Source organism: Phyllobates terribilis, unplaced genomic scaffold, assembly GCF_046119375.1.
Source record: "Phyllobates terribilis strain yellow unplaced genomic scaffold, ASM4611937v1 Scaffold_9__5_contigs__length_417890890, whole genome shotgun sequence".
Classification (NCBI taxonomy): Eukaryota; Metazoa; Chordata; class Amphibia; order Anura; family Dendrobatidae; genus Phyllobates; species Phyllobates terribilis.
Window position 1 is genome coordinate 375,869,993 of NW_027362769.1, and position 18,835 is coordinate 375,888,827.

The following is an 18,835-nucleotide window of genomic DNA, read 5'->3' on the forward strand; positions in this document are numbered from 1 at the left end:
GATAGATAGATAGATAGATAGATCATTAATATTAGATGTGTATTAGTCCTTACCTTTTCTGCCGTGGCCTGCCAACTGGTCAAGAACTGGTCTACTTTATCAAAAGACATTGATTGTATACTATTCCCAAGGATTGTGGCTTTGCTTTCATCATTGAGTATGTCTCCGGTAAAGGCTAAACTGCCTTGCTGACTAGGTGACAACAAACTAATTGCTGATAGCTGCAAAGTAAGAAAGTAGAAAGGAAAAAAAAAAAGAACATATCAGGGCTTTGAAGGATTTTAGAATTTTCTTTCTGTTTCATGTACCTTGAAATATTTTACAATTTACAGCAGAATTTCTGGAGAGCAAAAGTCAGAAGACTTAGAACATTTCAATTTAGACAAAAAAAATTGTCCAAATATTTTGATTATGCCAAAAAGGATCCAATACTATATGTCTGTAATCATGGAACACTCCTTTTCCCTGTTCCTATTCTTTGCAGGAGAGAAGACCCTTCTTCTCTTTCATCCTTCCCTTGCTTATTGTTGCCGCCTTTACAGAAGGCATTATTGCTCTACCTTAGGTGGACCTTCTCCTCCTACAAGCCGGTACTAGCTGTTCCTCCCTAATTTTCTTCTTCTTCTTCTGCCCTGATCTCGTCCAACATTTCATAATTGTTTTCAGAAATATATAAAAACAATATTCTATATTCCTCCCCAAACATAAGCTATTTTTGCCTTCTCCTTTTTTTCAACCTCCTTCTGACTGTAAGGCAACTAGCTGCAGCCAGAACTCTCCCCCAATACATTGTCTGTCCCTCCATGTTTTCTTTTGAAGAGGCCATCAAAAATTAGAAATACATGGCTGCTTATTTTCTTACACCCCCCCCCCAAAAAAATACAGCGCCATAGTTTGTTATTACAACTCAGTATCATTCACTGAGCTGAGTTTCAATACCAGACACCAACGGCCATGTTTTTCTTATGCTTGATAGCAAGTATATACTAGGTACCATATTTGTATTTACCATTAAAAAAGTAATATAGAAAAGTGCACTTACCCCATCAAAATTTGATATATAGCTAACTAAATCTTCATATTGTATAAAGATTATGAATCTGCCGAAAAGTGCAGAAGCAACGACACTGCTTTCTCCACTCATAGAGCAGGTGCCTGCGGACAATTGGTAAATCAATGCCTTAAGTATAAGTACATATTCTAGATATAAGGATTAGACATACATCTGTGAATGTTAGAACCTTGCTCTTAGGTTTTTTCCTTTGCTGGTCACATGACCTTGTTGGCCTATTTAATCCTGCTCCGCCCTTCTGGCTTTGCTGGACTTCATTGTATAACTACTTTCTAGCTAGCCTGTGCTCTGTATCTAACTCTGTTAGTTTGCTTGGTCTACGGACCTCTATGTTCTATATATTTTGTTTGTTCGTCTGTCTGCTACTATTTCTGTTAGGAGGTGTCCCATTTTCCTCCCAGTCCTTAGTACTTGTAGGGATTCCTTCCCCACATCTATAGGTCTCCGTACAGACTAGCTTAGGACTTTAGCAGGTCTGATCGCAGGATCAGGTTCCCTGTTACATCGTAGGGATTCAGCTGAGTTCTATCGTAGGGACAGATCTCCTCTCTTTCCTTAGCTCTGGTAGCAGAACATAACAGTGAAGTGCTAAGGTCCATGTGCGAATTTATGTGGGCACCAGCAAGCTTAGAATATTCCTATCTTACCTGATGGCCGTGTGTTGAGGTAAGCTGTTAAGGCACCAGCAAGTGCTTGTTGGGTATCAACGGTAAAGTCATCAAAGCTTAAGTCCAGATATTCTACACTAGATATGGAAAAAAAAATAAAATGTCAATTAAAAAAAAATAATTCCAGACAGAAAAATTAAGAAGATACCTATCCACCATTTGAACTATTAGGCTTGGACATTTTGTCTTCTGCATGTACCATGAGTCACATTGGACCTCAATTTGACACGGTCAGAATTTTTACGATCTTTGCAAGTCACTTATTACTTTTCCCTCAAAGAGAAACCATGAGGTCATGTAGTGGTAGTGCCAAGAGTCTACCAAGACTCACGGACAACCCAAAATTTTCATGGAGTCCTACTACCGAAGATAGGTTGAGTCTATGGTATCAAGATGCGCCTTAGGTCTACACCACATGCCAATGTTCAGTGTCCACAAATGTTGAGTAAAGACTAAGGAAACCTGGACATATTAATCCTTATCTTCCATTACCAGATATAGGAGTTACTTACATTACAAAGTAACCAGAACAGTCAGCAGAACCCAAGATGGACGTCAATATGTCATAATTGATGCTGAATAAGAAAAAGTGTAGCTCGACAGAAAACAGATATTCCCAGTCACTACTGCTGAACTGGTCAAATGTTGACTTCAGAGCACCGACTGCTGCCGACAGGAACTTGAAACCAGTTTCCATGCTTGTAATCTTTGCATTGCTCTACAATAGACAAACAAAATGGCAGTGTAAGAAATACAAGGAAAGTAATGGGGGCCAACTGAATAATTGACAAGGAAAAGTGGTCATTGAAGATTCTCCAGGTTTAATAAGGATCCACTGTACCGTTTTGAAGGCTGCATAGAAGCTAACAAGGAAGGCCTTTGCATCTTCAACCTGAAATTGCTGCACTCTACCCGCCACCTGGCACGCAACTTCTTCTTTCGCTATGTACTCTACAGCAATTACTCCCAGTTGTGCAGGGCTCACAGTTTCAATGACGTCGGTCTTAAGAAGAAGAAAAAAGAGACACTTATAACATACAGTATAGGGAATCCTCACATGAGAACGTTGAGTTGCTGGCAGAAGATACTTACACTCTTAAAGTTTATATTCCATTGTTTATATTCGTTAATGTCTCCATATACAGAGAAACTCCTTATGTTTATATCGATCCAGTCCTGAGTCCTCAGTATGTCTTGTCCACAACGAACACCTAAAACAGTTCAATGTACAATTTATGTAGGACAGTCTTAATTCTTTGAATTTCTATCTATCTATGTCTATCTATCATCACCTTCTACAACCGAACAATGCAGCTGAGAGTTATAATCAGATTTATAGGCATAATCCATACATAATCATTGGAATATGTAGACTAGAGTTATAGATTTGCACAAAAGAATGGCCCATAGACTTACCATTTACAACGGGAGCCGCACTGAGCTGAGGTCTTATACAATAGTCGTATATATTCTTTCTGGTTTCATTTGTCATCTGAGTATAGACATTGTCGAAGGCTTTTACGCTGCAAGTAAAAGCATTGTCAGATGCAGCTAGTCATAAGAATCAGGGTTTTTTTAACATGATATTTGGGCTATAAAATTATTCCTTATCATTTTTTTTAAAAAATGATTTTCAGACATATGAAGTCAAATGAAGGTTAGACTGCCTGGCTATCCATAAAGGGGTTGTATAAGGCTATAAAAAAAGGGGTCAAAAACGGCGCCATCCTTCTCTACACAATTTGGTGTTGCAGATCAGTTGTATTCACGTATATGAGGTTGAGTTGCAATACCTGATACAGCCTAAGAGCAAGAGTGGAGCTGTTTCTAGGTGCAAAATAGTAAAGGACCATCAGAATGAGACTATGGATGGCTACACGCATGGCAGAGTGATCAAACGTTAAGCTGTCAGCTATCTCATGTATATCGGACCCATAAGACTAGGTAGAATTAGCATACGTCACATTCATTATAGTGTATTTACTCACAGTGACTGATAGGAATCACAAGGTAGCGGGAAGCTAATGCGCTCTATGTTGGATATACTGATATGACTGAGGATTTTCTCTAAGACAATCTGGAACCAGTAAGCCCAGTCCTGTACTGAAAACGTGATAAATTCTTCATAGATCACGTCTATTGAGTTTGATAGGATCAAGTACGCAAATGGACTGTTTTGCAGCTCGACCTGCAATACAAAGGACATGCATATAGTAAACTCAGGACAACAAGCCAATAGACCCTGCAGTTTTAACATGCCCAGTTGACTTGTTTCAATAAACAGCATGTAACGCTTCAGAACCAGCAGTGATGGCGCATAAGACAAATTTACGATGCCATCCTACTTTGGAAACCTACCGCATCGATTTCATTCAAATGCATCAAAAAGTCTTCCACTTTCTGTATTGAGTCCATGCTTTGATAGATGGTGACAATTGTACTCTCATTACTCAGTCCTCTCGATTGTATACAGTAGTCTGCAACTTGTGTACCGGAGAATGCAACCAGTGATTCTTCCTAAAGAACAAATCGTGTAACGTATAAATGTTTATCTCCATTGAAATTATTTTATGGCAACAGTTAATAGGGCATAAGATACAGAAGAAAACAATAAAATGAAACTTCAGGATAGACCTTGTTCATCTTTAGCTTCAATTACTTACCGGAGAGAACTCAGGATTGTATTCCTCAAATTCCGGATATGAAGCCTTACTGATGTATCTTCCGTAGAATGAATATAGCCATTCACTACTGGTTCCTGAACTACAAGCAGATCCTGGGAAAAGTAAAAAATAAAAAAAAAATTCTAAGTGCCAAGAAATTGACATATTATAATATGGGTGATGTAACATAGATCCATCATAGTTGAATATAATATCCTGCCTTATGCAGTGTAGAAAATTAGTTTAAGTCAATAATGGAGCAATTTGACCATTTCCTGGCCTAAACTTGTGGTCTCCAACTTTAGACTGGAGATTCGGTACATCTACAATTCCCGGCATGCATTGAAATCCATAGCTTGGCAGGAAAGGCTAGAAGTCATAAGTTTTCAACATTTAGAGAGCTACAGATTGGAGATCAGTTGACGTGTGACTTTCAAGTATTACCTGTTCTTTCTTTCTGTCCCTGATTAAATTCTTTGATTTTTCCATACACAGAATCCTGTTGGATCTCAGTCTGTTGATCAAATGCTTTACTGAAAGCTTCAACCCTACATCCCGAAAAACAAACAATCTTGGATAAACAAAAATATCCTATAGGGGGCGTCTTGGAGTAGAAATATATTTATTATATTGCAACACCAACAGTAATAAAAACTTACAGGAGTCTTTGAGAATTGCAATCAGGGGCTTGAATGGTTTCAATAGCAGTAGCAGGAATAATGCCTGTAATAAGTGAGGCGTAGTCTGAAAACCATTGGAAGTCGGCTTCTGTATTTAGATGTTGAGACATTGGTTTCCAGACAGCGGTATAGAACAATAACTCCATATTGGCATTGTTTAATGACACAATGTCTTTCTAGAGAAGGAATGTCACAAAAGAAAATAATGTCATGTTTTGTTGTGGGTTTGTAGCAAAGGAACAGAGGAAAGGAAGAGCAGGTTTCCCCAAATTGTTGAGAAATCCTCTTTTGAAAAAAAACCCACCACCAATGTAGCTCAGATTTTCAATCCCCCTATCTATTGTGTCGATTGACTAGTTTTTTGATAGAACAATTCCTTTATCAACATAATTTTGGGCATTCTTTCATGTACACAGTCAAACCTCTCTTTGAAAAAAACATCCCCAATGTAAGCTGAATTTTTATAGCAACACCTCTCCATTGAGTAGATCTCCACTTTAGAACACCAAACTTCACTGCAGTTTTATTTATATCACCATAATATATAAAATCTTACCTCTTTAGCCACCCTTGTGCACTCAATCATGAAGCTAGAAACTGCTGAGAAGTCACGCTTTTCAAGTTCCACAAAAATCTGGATGGCTTTAAATTGGTCACTAATGGCGGTGCTGTTCATGAACAGGTTACCCAGTTGTTCACCACTGCACAGATCGAGGACTGTATACTATTGGATATGAAATTCAGAAGATAAAGTACACACGTCAGTCAATGTACCAAAGTCAACTGGATTTTCAAATTCTTAGGTCATTCAAGGTTGGCAGGCATTGTGGGACCAATGTTAGAAATAAAGGATTCCAACTTTGTGTATTCTCTATACATCTAAAGTAAAGGCTTCCTTTTATATTAAAGATGATCCTCTCAAATTCATCAAGAATGGTTAACCATCTACTCTTCAACTTAGAGGGGAAAAAAGGATCGGGCATGTTGAATTTTAGTGCTTGATCCTTTTGTTTTCCTGGGAGATAAGGAGTCATCATAGGTATCTGGCATCTTGCTCCTATCTCCCGATTGAAAACACATGTACATTTGGCCGAGCCGAGCTTGGGTGTCTATAGAAGGGGACAGTTGGGATAGATAGCTGTCTATCAGGGTATCAGAGTCCACCTACCATATCGAATTCTCTGTAATAGGTAATCAGCTGATAGAATTTGACATATATGAAGAAGCCGTAGTAAATGTTTGTGACATAGGTTCTACTGTCCGTGTACAAGCTTCCGCAGACATCTATTGGATCACAAAAAGAAGGATTAATATCAAGTATTTTTTGGGTTATTTAAAGACATATTTTAGCTCTTAGTATAGATATATATATGGTCACCTGATGATCCAGTGGATTGGGCATCAAGGAAATTAATCATTGCTTCAAAAATTGCCATTTTCATTTCTTCGCTTAACTGTTCCATGACATTGCTTAGAGCCAAAAAGCTGAAAAGAAACACAATGAGTTGCATTATTATTTCAATACTAATGCTTGGTTTTATTCACTTTATTTGGACAAGCAAGTTAGTGCTGATTTGTAAAGATCAGTTATAGGGAACGATAGTCCGAAAACATTCAGTCTCTACCCTAACCTTGGCCTCTTTGCTTCAAACCTACCATAATAACCTTATTGGTCTTCAAAACTCTAATTGGCAGGGGAAATGCTGGCATTATGTGATTTACTATCAATATTTGTAGCTAGACTTTTGGGGGTGCCAAAAATATCCAGTCATGTGACCATTACAAATATTAATATTAATGATATGCCAGATAGGTACCACAAAGGACATCATCGACGATAAAGCGCATCCTGGTGGTACTCATTTGGCAAGTTTATGATCAAACCTAATGGACTACAGCAGGGATCCCCAACCAGTGGCTTGAGATGAGAACCACATATGGCTTGCGGGCCCATGATATGTGGCTTGTGACTGTCTGGCAGTCTGGTGCATCAGCACCAGGTCTAGCAAATAGCTATGAAGAGCAGGTCTCCAGATGGTGACTTTTGTGAGTAGCCCTCACAGAAAAGCAGATCTGGAGCATCTACTAGGGTTGGAGAGATAAATTAAGTGCTAAGGTGGAGATAGGATGTTATTGCCAAATAGAGATGGTGATTGAAGCTTGATATGATAGTGAGGTGGGAATGCTTTATGCGAGAATACACAGTGGGGGTATGGTGGGAACTTCTGGATGCATGTATACTTTCTCAGTATTATTTCTGTGGGGACGCTTTGGCTGTCATTATACCAATAATAAGGCTCCTGATGTCACTAATGTGGGGGAGGCAGGAGCTGGATGGGGGAGAAGAGGGCTCGTGACCATTTCTCAGACCTGAATGTGGCTCTCAAGGTAAAAAAAAAGGTTGAGGACCATTGGACTACAGTATAGACAGAGACTGCAACTCACATGATTTGGTACACATTGCAGCCCATCTTTAGTGGGATTACTTCCAAGGCAGTCACAGTAACACCCGAAAGGAAAAACTTGAAATTTGGCTCAAACTGTGAAATTTCATCTGTTGACATTGAGTTCATATTTTTGATCCAGCTTGTGAAGAGGAAAGTAAAGATCTCCTGTTGCACTTCATATGACATGTATTGGACAGTGAGCTACAAAAGAAAGATCTTGGTGTCACTCCGGAATAATAAAAAAAAAGTATTATGATGTTTTATGGATACAGTATTAAGTGGTACCAAGAAAAAATAATACTCACGCCTTCATATTTCACGTTGAACGCAGAACAAAATGAGTATATCTCTGAGGTAGTTACAACATTGTCGCCTGCATACATAGACTCCAACACGACCGTGACGTTCTCAACATTTACTAAATATTCATCGCTGCTGAAGAGATAGTCAACCTTTTGGGAGACGCTGGTTCTGTTGATGACTGAAATCTGGTAGGTAAAAATACATCATATTTCAGTTGACTTTGTTTTTATCAACCTATAGATACCCACAATATCCCAGTGTGGCGCCGCAAAGGAATTGAATATTTTCTTTTAGATTCCCATAAAGATTACAACTGATCACTGGGGGACCTGTGTTTAGAGTACCTTTGAAGGACCCGCTTAAAAAGTAGACAACCCCTTTAATATTCATTAATAATTATTACTGTATAATGACTTACAACGTCAAATGAAGAATAAACTTCTTTAATCTGCGATATGGAAATGACTGAAATGAAGCTCTTCCACACACTTGCAACCCATACTGATGTAGTCTGTGAAATGCTTCCACATCCTTAAAAGATATGAAACCCAACAGTAAGCAAATAAAATCGAAATTTAGATGTTTCTTTTATTTTTCTTCGCACAATTGATCACATGACTTATTAAAAATAAAAAATATAAATACACATATTACATTTTTTTCACAAAATTTAACCCAACAGCCTGGAAGTTTTTCTATAACTTATATGTGGACGTTCTGCTAACACAACATGCAGGATTGATACTTCACTATGACATTTACCATTGAGATTTGAGGACTTAAGAAGGTCCAAAATCCAGGATGCGATGTCCTTCTGGGTTTCTACGCTCATGCTAGAGAATCCATTGTCCAACTGATTCACACTAAAAAAGAATAATAGAAATGAAAGGATGTTAAAAAAAAAGTTTTGCGATTAGTAAACAAATAGTGTTCCACCCAAAACAGAGACACCATCTACTTAAAAGATTAAAGAAATATTTGTTGGTTTCTTCCAAAAACAGTGGCACACCTGTCCTTGGGTTGTGTCTGGTATTGCAAATCCGCGCCATTGAATTGGACTGAACTACAATACTACACACAACTAACAGACAGATTTGGGGCTGTTTTTGGAACAAAAACTAACCAAGTTTTTATTATCCTGCTCAACTCCCTAATGGATGGGGAGGGTTGGGGTGGGATCGGAGTTCTTTTTCAAATATCCAGCTAACCAGATTATAGCTATTCACTTTTTTTAATTTCTCTCCAATTCGTCAGGTCTACATTAGATGCCATTTTGAGGAATTCCAACTCAATGAAATTCTTGAGTAATTTGGGATTGAAAAGGATAGTCAATGCAAGGAGACAAACTCGCTCCATGCGATATATACATTTGTTAATAGGACCACTTTTATCATTGGTCACACGAATCCATGTACCCTATATGTAGAAATTCTATTTTTGCCCCATTCTGATCATTGTTATCACTTACATGACCACAAGAGTATCACAGTCCTCAACGACAAAAAGTTGCAAAATGGTCTTTGAGAAGAATCTAATGAAGAGGTAAATTTTGAGTTCGAATAGTTGTATAATTTGATCATGGCTGTATGTTACTAGGCTGGTCTTTAGGATGGTGAAGTAACTTTGAAGCATGTACTGTCCGACACTGAAGTTCAAAATTATGATATTTTTCTGGGGGGAAACCAAACAAAAATATTTGTTAGACTCGTTCTTGATATCGCAGACCTCATTAATATCGTATACATATACCATAGTAATACAAGACTAGTGGACACCATTGTACCCATTACATGAGTCATGGAGCTGAAAAATATCTTCCTGTGGACTCCTCCATGCTTTTATGCTCTCGGCCATTCTTCAGAGCCAATAGTGATCAAGTGAAGTGCTGCCTTGCAGTCTTAGCAACAGTTCTTCATCTGAGCCATCGATTGTTCAATAACAGCTTGAGGAGAAATTTCATGTAACATCTTAGAGATTTTACAGTTTATAAAACTTACCTTTATGGCTGTTGCGGTGAACCGGGCCATACAGTTATCCACTCTCTCGACAGAAAGTGTCTGCAGGTACGCAAAAACTTTTTCACAATTCTCTTGGCTTTCATACACTTTATCCACCACTATCATGTCTCCTATCTGATCTTCAGACATTGTTGCAAGGACTCCTGTGTCAAACTAAAAGAAAAGTAAAAATTTAAGAACAATATTGAGCAAGTTCATTAAAAGGACATGTCCGCTTCTTCAGCCAGGTGTCCCAACTACAGGTTAAAAAAAAAAACCTGTAGATCAAAATGTCCTGGTTTTCATAATAAAAAACATATATATTTTTTAATATATTTTTAGAATTATCTCATTTACTTTTTAGATCTAACCTAGCTCTCCCTGTACATTAATACTTACGGCATTGAATCCTGTATAGTAAGTAATGAGCTGTTCATAAGTAAGCTTAACACTGTAACTTCCCAGAGATGTTTTCATGAAGCTCACAGTGCTGACTTCTGAATCGGAGCATTTTGTGCCTAAAAAGAATACAACAAAAGCAAGTATGAATCCTAATGTTTCTTGGTAAGGGCAACAATAATAAATGATAATGGTGTAAATAATTTTTTTTACTTTTTGTATAATCAGTTGGCACAATCTACTCACCCTGTGTAAAGAATGAGATAATGAAGTTGTAGACGGCATCCTGGCTTGTTTCGCCAGTTTGATCATAGTTTCCGCTCTGTCCTTTGACGCTGTAATATGACAGGAAGTTTTTTTTTATTTTAAATTGAAATCTTATAAACTTAAATGTATGCACCAACGTTCACTGGATATCCTTTGCTGTTGGGGCAGAGGTGTGTTACTAAATCTATAACAGAGACCATACCCACCATGTGGCATTTGATCTTCCCTTCTAATTTGGATAAGGGGTATTTGGACCCTGTTGGGTAACAGGGTTAAGTACAACAACTACCCATTTAGCCCCAGTTGCTATATCCAATGTTGGACTGGGGTGTCAAGGCCAGGGCCTATCATTAACTGACCTAACAGTAACTTCAGCTACAAGAAAGTATTACATTCCTAAATTTATTTGTCAAATGAATGATGAGCAGGACTATTCCCCTGTGTTGTGGCAGATTTTACGCTTGATGCTTTTCTTGCCACTTGGAGCTCTGTAAGATGGATGTGCCTTACAAAACAGGCCATCCCTCTACTGTGGGACTCAACTACCGCAATTTTGGTCACATTCTTCATCTTCTTAGAATAAGCTCTGGATGGTTTGTTGAATAAATAATGATTGTGAATTAATTCTATTGTGCCAACTACTGCACAAATGGAGGATTGTAGGGCCCACCGGGGAATTCACGCATCCCCCTGTGGGCCAGTCCGAGCTGGGTTATGTCCTTATGTTGTGGCATATTCTCCCCTAGATGCATCTCCTGCCTCTTGGAGCCACGTAAGGTGTATGCACCATGTGAAACAGCCCATCCTTCTGCTGTGGGTCTCAACTAATTTCGGCCATATTCTTCATCTTTTTAGATTCAGCTTTCCTTCTGTAAGTCACTACAATGTTAGCAAGCAATAGGGAAGACATATCACAAGAGGAATGGGGATAACAAATACTAAATTCTCTGGTTCTAGGTTTGGATTTGGAATGGAGTAAACCAGTTTCAAGAAGAGTGCTCCATTTTGATTGTTTGGACTTTAGCACTTTGTTTCTGATCATTCGATTGGATCAATGTTAATCTATATTGTTACTAACATATAAATCTGTGGCACGTGGATAAGTAAGAAATGAATAAAAATACCAATACTAGTAAGATATGACTTCTATTCGGCATCACTTACAAAGCTTTGTAGGAGTCACAAGAAATGCTCAATGGGATTTGACTAAGGATATCACTGGTAACCTCTGTCGTCACGAATTCGAGTCTGTTCACCCACCACAGGTTCCATTGTTCTGATGTGAATGTGGAATATTGCATTGAAATCTCATCCGTCGTCAGTTCTAACAATTTGTATTTTACTTCTGCAGTGAACTCGTCCGTCTGCACAAAAGAGGTAAATGTGTTAGAAATATAAAAGGGGTTTTTTTTCCACAGAAGCTAATGATAGGAGACATTTTATCTGGTGATGGAAAAAAAAAAGAGCTGGTTGGGGTCTCACCGAGATACAAGGTTAAACTTTAAACCACACACAAGGCGTAAATTCACTAAAGTGTAATCATGCAACTCCAGAGAAAGGAGAAAGGAAGCCTGACCTGGGTTGTCACAGAAATTTCTGACTACATCCAAAATGTGTATGTGCGACTGAGTGTACTTGTATGTGTATGTATATACTGTAGGCATAAGTGTGTATGTATATGTATGTGTATCAGAATGTATAATATAATATGTATGTATGTTAGTGGAAATGTATGGATAAATGTATGTAGCTATGTGTTTACATGTATGTGCATATGTTTGTTTGCGTGTGTATTTATGTCTATGAATTTACATGTCTGCGTAAATGTAAGCGTGTATATCTATGGTATGGATAACTGTTTGTAAGCATGTGGGTGTAGGTATCAATGGTTGTGTAGGTTTATTTGTGTATATACTGGATATTTGTGTATGTATATATCTACGTGTGTACATGTACAAGTACTGTATGTGTGTATGCTTATGCGTATGTCTGCATATTTGTGTGTAATGTATATGTGTGTATGTAGTTTACATGTATGTGTGCATGTACAGCATGTATGTGGTATATGTGGGCATTTCACTCCCATTATCTATACACTAAGCAGTGTATTGGTTTAAACACATTAAAATGTAGAGTCTGTAATGTCATTATTCTTCAGTAAAGCCAGTAAGTGTTATCATTCAATTTATAAACAGGGATAACCCCCTCACCAGCTTGCAACAAGCATTGGATTACCCACCATAACACAAGTGCATAGAATAACCTATAAGGAACAATGCTACAAAAAAAATCCAACTCCAGTGCATTTCTTCTATCAATATGCCTCCATTATTATGAGATGGGTATTTTTTCTTCATGAGAAAAAAAAGTTGGAAATTCATTAGCAGTCCATAGACTCTTCAATTTGCCTTTTCATAGTTACTCAGACAATCCTTTCTTGACAGTACCAAAAGAATAGGAAATATCTATGTGTGCCAGAAATGTATTGATGTCAGAGTTGCCTGTTCCGCCTATTGCCCAATATTAGTACTGTAGACAATTGTACGTAGCATGCGCCATATGCAATTCATTCTATGTCGTTGGTTGAAAAACTATAAAGTGTAAACATTATGTAAAATCACAAAAATATAAGCGGGCACTAATGGGGCACTGCAGTTTAATATCTTAATTACCTGAAGTGCTTTGAAGTTCCAGAAAAATATGGCAGCAAGCGCTTACTGAAGAAGACCTTTATTGCTAATCTTATACATTTCTTTTTTTAAAGCAACCCAAATCACCGATCTTTCTGAACCAAGACAGAGGGCACTTAAGATTCTCAAAAGTTGTTTTTATATTTCACAATACATTTTTTGCATTCTATTTTCTAATATATTTCCCACAACCTTAGAAGGGAAATTAATAATAAAAAGAAGAAAGGGGTATAAAAAAAGTTGCACCAATATTTACCGCTTAAAAAAAAAAGGTCAGGAGAATGTATGTAAAGCCTGTCCCAATCACCCAGATCATTAATGCCATAGGGAAACCAACAATCGAAACATCACAATTTTATCCAATATATTTTTCTATCATTTAAAAAAAAAAGTTAATTGAGCGGAATTCTGAGGTTTAGATCATTGTTTTCCATATAAGAACTAACTAAGAACATCACTGAGACACCTGCACCATGTCTAATTTAATATAGCCAATGAGTTGATGCAAAATATTTGTTTTCTAGCTAATAAAAAGAACAAGTGTTAAATGTTAAGCCAATGCTTAGAAGCCAAGATTGGTGTTAGGGGGTTATTTTTGTCTAAACCAGATGTTTATTTTAACTTGATTAATATGTTTGGAGGTTTTTAGTATCTGTATAAACATGTTTCACCAGTGAAACCCCAGTAAAATCCAGCATAGTAATTAGTTGTAAAATTAACCATAATGACAATAAACCCAGTCAAACGGGTTAGACAGTAAGAGCTAATTACATCATCAGAATGATGTGATTGTTCCATATAAATAATGCATGCACTGATTTTTAAAGATTGATCTTAATAATTGCAAACAAGTCTTTCGATAAGTTAATTGCTTTGTTTATGAGGAAGTCAAAATCCCATACCATGTTTGCCAACAATAACTGATCGAAAGTTGACCAATAATTATTGTGAGATCAAACATTTGGAGCAATTACTTTGCATAGATCTGAGGTATGTAGGGCATTCCTTGGCATCAAAAAGGTGCAGGGATGGGTGAGGATCTAAATACCTTATACATTATTATATCACTCATAATTGTTTCTGCTGTCAAAACCAATTACAATAGGGACATCAGCATGTTGACCAATACACAAAAATAAAAAAAATCTGATTTGTAGGAACCGCAATGGGGTCCTTACCAGTCCAAATTTGATAGCAAACCTTATCCCTGCTACCCTCTTGCTGCAAGGAAATCTCTTTGCAAGATAGTAATCTAACTCAAGGTGTGAATAAGTAATACCTTCTTTTGTATCGTTGTAATTCCATTATAGATGCAATACAAAAGAGCTAATAGAGAAACATAGGGCCCACTGTGACAACTAATCATAAATACCACATCTTACCTGGTAAAGAGACCGCCTTCGTCTCCTTAATGAATTCTGTAAACGTTTTCTTGTTTCCTATCAAAAGGCAGTATTTTTGTTTTTCTGTTTTTGTCAACTATAGGTTTATTTTTTTAAATTTTGCTTGGCAGAAAATTGCAGTAAACTTGTTGCGTCCCATCATTTGCTACAATGAATGAACAATATTCTAACCTAATCCCCCTATCTTCTGATTTTATAGAGATATGGGTGCTTGCTGTAACATTTTTCTGATGTTTTTTTTTTATGCTTGCCGAAGTAAAATGGTAAAAAATAGCCACAATCATTTGCACACTCGTCATTGATTTGTGCTAGCTGTCCATTACAACCAATGTTTTAGATACAGAGAAAGGATTGTCCAGTAATTCTGAAATGGCACTTGTAAAATTGAATGGAAAGTATGCAATGCAATAGCTTCAAGTTATTACCTGCTGACGTGCAGCATTAAAACCGTCCCAAAAGTGTCCACAATTCTCAATCGTCTGCAACATGTTATTTTCAACGATGAGGAACGAAAAGATATATCCTATGAGGGTTACATTGCTGTGTGCTGCTGTTTCGCTGTATACTACTTGTCCGATCTGAGCTGAAGAAAATTGATCTAATGACTCAAGCTGTTTAAGAAAAACAAACAAAATGGAAAGACTTGTTTAACAGTGGACAATCCAAAAATATAAGGACATTAATTGTGTTACAGTAGTTGGTTTGGCTTATAATAGTACAAGCTGATCCTCCAATAGGTTTAAGCTGTGATTTAATAATGGGCTTCAAAGGTGCAGCAGAAAAAAGTAGAAGACCCCAATGGATCTTACTTTAGGGTCAATAATTTACCACTGGAGTCTTTGAGATGATTCGCAAACAACCTATTAGACATTATTATATGTCCTATGTGATAACATTACAATGCAATTTAAGGTGGGTGTGAAAATGTTCTGTATTGACAGAGGGAGGGCCCCTCAGAATCTTTTCTTCTGGTGGGCTCTATGAACTCCAACCTTTTATTATTCAGTCTAATTTTGATCCAAATATACCCTAACCTCAATGAAGCAGTTACTAAGTGCCTCATATTAGAGGAAAAGTTCCTTCCGCACTTCACACTCCTTCCATCTTGGATCAATCTAAGACCCATTAATTATAATATGGTATATTTTTATATTTTGTATAGCGTTAAACAATTCCGCAGCGCTGTACTGAAATTGGCTTTGCTTATATTGGTTCACAATATAACATTTCAACTTAACCTACATGTAATTTTTGGGGAATCGCATTGAAAATCTACTAAAGCAACAGTACTGAATCCAGATCTAAGAATCTATCTCTTAAGAAAATCCATAGTCTCGCTGCTCTTACAGTAAAAAATCCTCATCTATGCTGATTTTAGGCAACAATGTTATACAATAGGGAAGTATAGGGAATGTAATTTCAACTGGAATTACTTTTTTTAGACTGTAAGACTAAACGGATAGTTAGAAATAGTTTATAAACAAAGTTTAGACTTTCTTAAAAATGTTGTTGCTTATTTTGCCACCACTGAATTGTATTCTTACCAGATCGAAATCAGGATTCATTTCTTTCATTGCAGCAACACTGACATATGGTCTAAACTGGTAGAAAGTGAGGGTCAACCAATTGCCTTCCGTTTCTATGCATCCTTTTAAAAGAGAAATATTAAAACTTGAGTAATTTAGTGAAGAAACGGAGTTAGCAGAGACATTTCACAATCTTTATAGGACGGGGTCATAAAGTCATGTCATTCACATTAGAGTACAGGGTCAGCATAATGAGTACCATAATTAGAGGGCGGGATCTGAAGAGTCTTTAAGGGGGTGAGTTATGGACCAAGTTATCGTATTTCTGGAAGCCTAGATAATAGTGCTATACACTTTGTACACAGATACGGTCTTATATACAGTTCCCCTGCCATTGTCTCGTCTTTATGGTAGTAAATGTATTCCATCCCTTCTTGGAGTGTATATTTCTTACCATTAACAACCAATCGTTGCAGCTGCCATAAGGCAAACACACACCAATTTTTTAAATAAATAGCAACATTTTTAGAAAAAAAGAAAACATGACACGTCTTCTACCTGCATATATCGAATACCCGATAATAGAAATAAATAAAGCATTCCCTTTAAAATGTGGTCACTTACTGCTTGTGTCGTTCAGAACGAATGATACTATCCAGTTGGCAATACCAGATTTTGTATCTTCATCCATTTGCTCAAATGAGCCGTCAAGTCCTCCAACACTAAAGGGGAAACGCAAGCAAAATATTTTTAATACAGACTATAATTCTCAGTATTCATTATAAAAATGTTGGCAACCGATGTTCAGCAAAGCACCTGTTCCCAATAAATGTTATTCTTTGTAGAATGAAAAGTTCTACAATTCACCAGCTGATTTTTCAAGATGTCTGCCTGGCATTATTCAAGAGGATTTTTACTTTTAGTGCATAAAATAATCTGCTTTGTTTAGTGGAATCAGAACTGTGTCTACTAATGACCGGTATGTCCAAGACATGATCAGAGACATATTTGTGACACCTGGAGGTGAGCAATGATAGTTCTCTATTAAATGTCAGCAAGCAGAAATCTTGAAAAATTCTATACCTTAGGATTATACAAAAATTTTTTGAAATTGTATTACGCCTTTGACTCTCTACTAAGCTTTTTTTAAAGCTTCGCCCCTCTCAAATTGTCCTATCTTACACTTCCATAATGAGTTGTCTCAAAAACAGAGCTACTCTTGTGTGTATCCTAATCAGTTGAATGGAGCTGAACTGTAATACCAAACACAGTCCAAGAGCGGCGCTGGTCTTGAAAAATAGAACACCTTCTTTCAATTTGACGACTGTCCCTTGAATATTGTCTTTTGCAATATCTCTGCTATAGTGTCTATAACATGAAGCTGAAAGTTACCGCTCCGAATGTTATTAATTCTTTCTGAATGACGAATCGGCCTGATATGGATCTTACTTTTGTGTTTCCCTTCGTCAAAAACTCAAAAGTAGAATTTGTTACAGCTTTGACCCAAAAAAGGCTTACACATACTGCTAGTGGTTTCCTCACCAATTGTATTATTAGCTCAAGCAGAAATTAGACCTGCTGTGGTTGACAAAATGATTAGACCATAGATTTATGTTCAACCTTTTATGTCAATTACAGCTTATTCCGTAAAACATTTCAACATCAAGTCAAATGCTACATACATGGAGCGCAAATTGGAGCAGTCTTTCACCACACTGTTCGAAAGTACGGAAAGTTCATCGATGGTAATTTCAGACAGGCAGATGGTCAAATAATTATTGTACCAGATGAACCAATCATTAGGGGTGAACTGGGCAAACCTCAGTTCCAATATTCCCCAAACCCCTTGTAAGAAGAGCCTTCGAACATTAAAGTTGATGATATATTGGATATTTATCTGTGAAGAAAGAAAACAAGAGGAATTCATTGTAGAACGATATTTAAGAGGACCAAAAATCGTCAAGATCTCATGAAGGTATAATTCGTTGTGTTGTCCAGTAGACGGCCACTCACCCGCAATAGATAAGCCTTTAATTGTATGAAGAATAATTGAAAGTATTCAAAGTCCCTGGTCTTCAGGAAGGTGATAACTGCTGAGATATGTATCTCATAGTCTATTGGAAATTCAGTAGTTAATATTCCAGATACGATGATAAGATCCATGAACTGATTCATGCTGAGGTATTCAATAGCCTCAAACTAGGAAATAAAAGAAACCACAAAGAAATGGTCAATGCATTTGTCTTTTACAAAGGGTTTAACCCTTTTCGAAAATGAAGCTTCAGAGACACCTGGAAATGAGTCATTGTCCCCAAGGTAAGTGATAGCCTTAGAGTTGTGCAACCTGTGCTATCAACTACCACACAGATGGCCTAGTGTTGAAAACTTGTGACCATCACCATGAATTGTATGGCACTGTTGTAAGACTACTTTACGTTTTGAGATGATATTTGGTTGGTAATATTTGTGTTGTGGACTGCTATATAGACTCCATACAGTATAATAATTTGGTAGTGTTAATTGACCAACATATGACAATGCTATTAGGACATCATGCAGTAGGATGCTTATATTAGGTAGTATGTGATGATAGAGTATGATTATTTGCACATTGTGTGACCGTACACCATAAGGGAGTTGGGAATCAGCAGAAAGTACAGGACATTATCCAATATGCTTTTCTGGAAAAAAATTAGTTAAGGTTTGACAAGAACAAAAAC

General features: G+C 37.1%; 1 protein-coding gene across 1 annotated transcript in view; it reads right to left on the minus strand.

Annotated features, from left to right (window-relative positions):
- The window catches only part of LOC141161414 (uncharacterized), a 46,648-nt gene that overhangs the window by 14,966 nt on the left and 12,847 nt on the right, over positions 1-18,835 (minus strand). The window contains exons 18-47 of the mRNA XM_073646224.1: positions 18,129-18,314; positions 17,798-18,012; positions 16,740-16,837; positions 16,134-16,237; positions 15,015-15,200; positions 14,569-14,625; positions 11,661-11,860; positions 10,476-10,564; positions 10,230-10,348; positions 9,831-10,004; positions 9,302-9,504; positions 8,596-8,696; positions 8,252-8,364; positions 7,836-8,018; positions 7,529-7,731; positions 6,462-6,568; positions 6,252-6,367; positions 5,640-5,807; positions 5,063-5,259; positions 4,848-4,951; positions 4,404-4,516; positions 4,099-4,257; positions 3,729-3,928; positions 3,157-3,263; positions 2,833-2,951; positions 2,582-2,743; positions 2,253-2,458; positions 1,720-1,817; positions 1,043-1,155; positions 54-221 (exon numbers count right to left, since the gene is read on the minus strand). Coding sequence (XP_073502325.1) covers positions 54-221; positions 1,043-1,155; positions 1,720-1,817; positions 2,253-2,458; positions 2,582-2,743; positions 2,833-2,951; positions 3,157-3,263; positions 3,729-3,928; positions 4,099-4,257; positions 4,404-4,516; positions 4,848-4,951; positions 5,063-5,259; positions 5,640-5,807; positions 6,252-6,367; positions 6,462-6,568; positions 7,529-7,731; positions 7,836-8,018; positions 8,252-8,364; positions 8,596-8,696; positions 9,302-9,504; positions 9,831-10,004; positions 10,230-10,348; positions 10,476-10,564; positions 11,661-11,860; positions 14,569-14,625; positions 15,015-15,200; positions 16,134-16,237; positions 16,740-16,837; positions 17,798-18,012; positions 18,129-18,314 — 4,368 coding nt within the window. The remainder of the gene's footprint in view (positions 1-53; positions 222-1,042; positions 1,156-1,719; positions 1,818-2,252; positions 2,459-2,581; positions 2,744-2,832; positions 2,952-3,156; positions 3,264-3,728; positions 3,929-4,098; positions 4,258-4,403; positions 4,517-4,847; positions 4,952-5,062; positions 5,260-5,639; positions 5,808-6,251; positions 6,368-6,461; positions 6,569-7,528; positions 7,732-7,835; positions 8,019-8,251; positions 8,365-8,595; positions 8,697-9,301; positions 9,505-9,830; positions 10,005-10,229; positions 10,349-10,475; positions 10,565-11,660; positions 11,861-14,568; positions 14,626-15,014; positions 15,201-16,133; positions 16,238-16,739; positions 16,838-17,797; positions 18,013-18,128; positions 18,315-18,835) is intronic.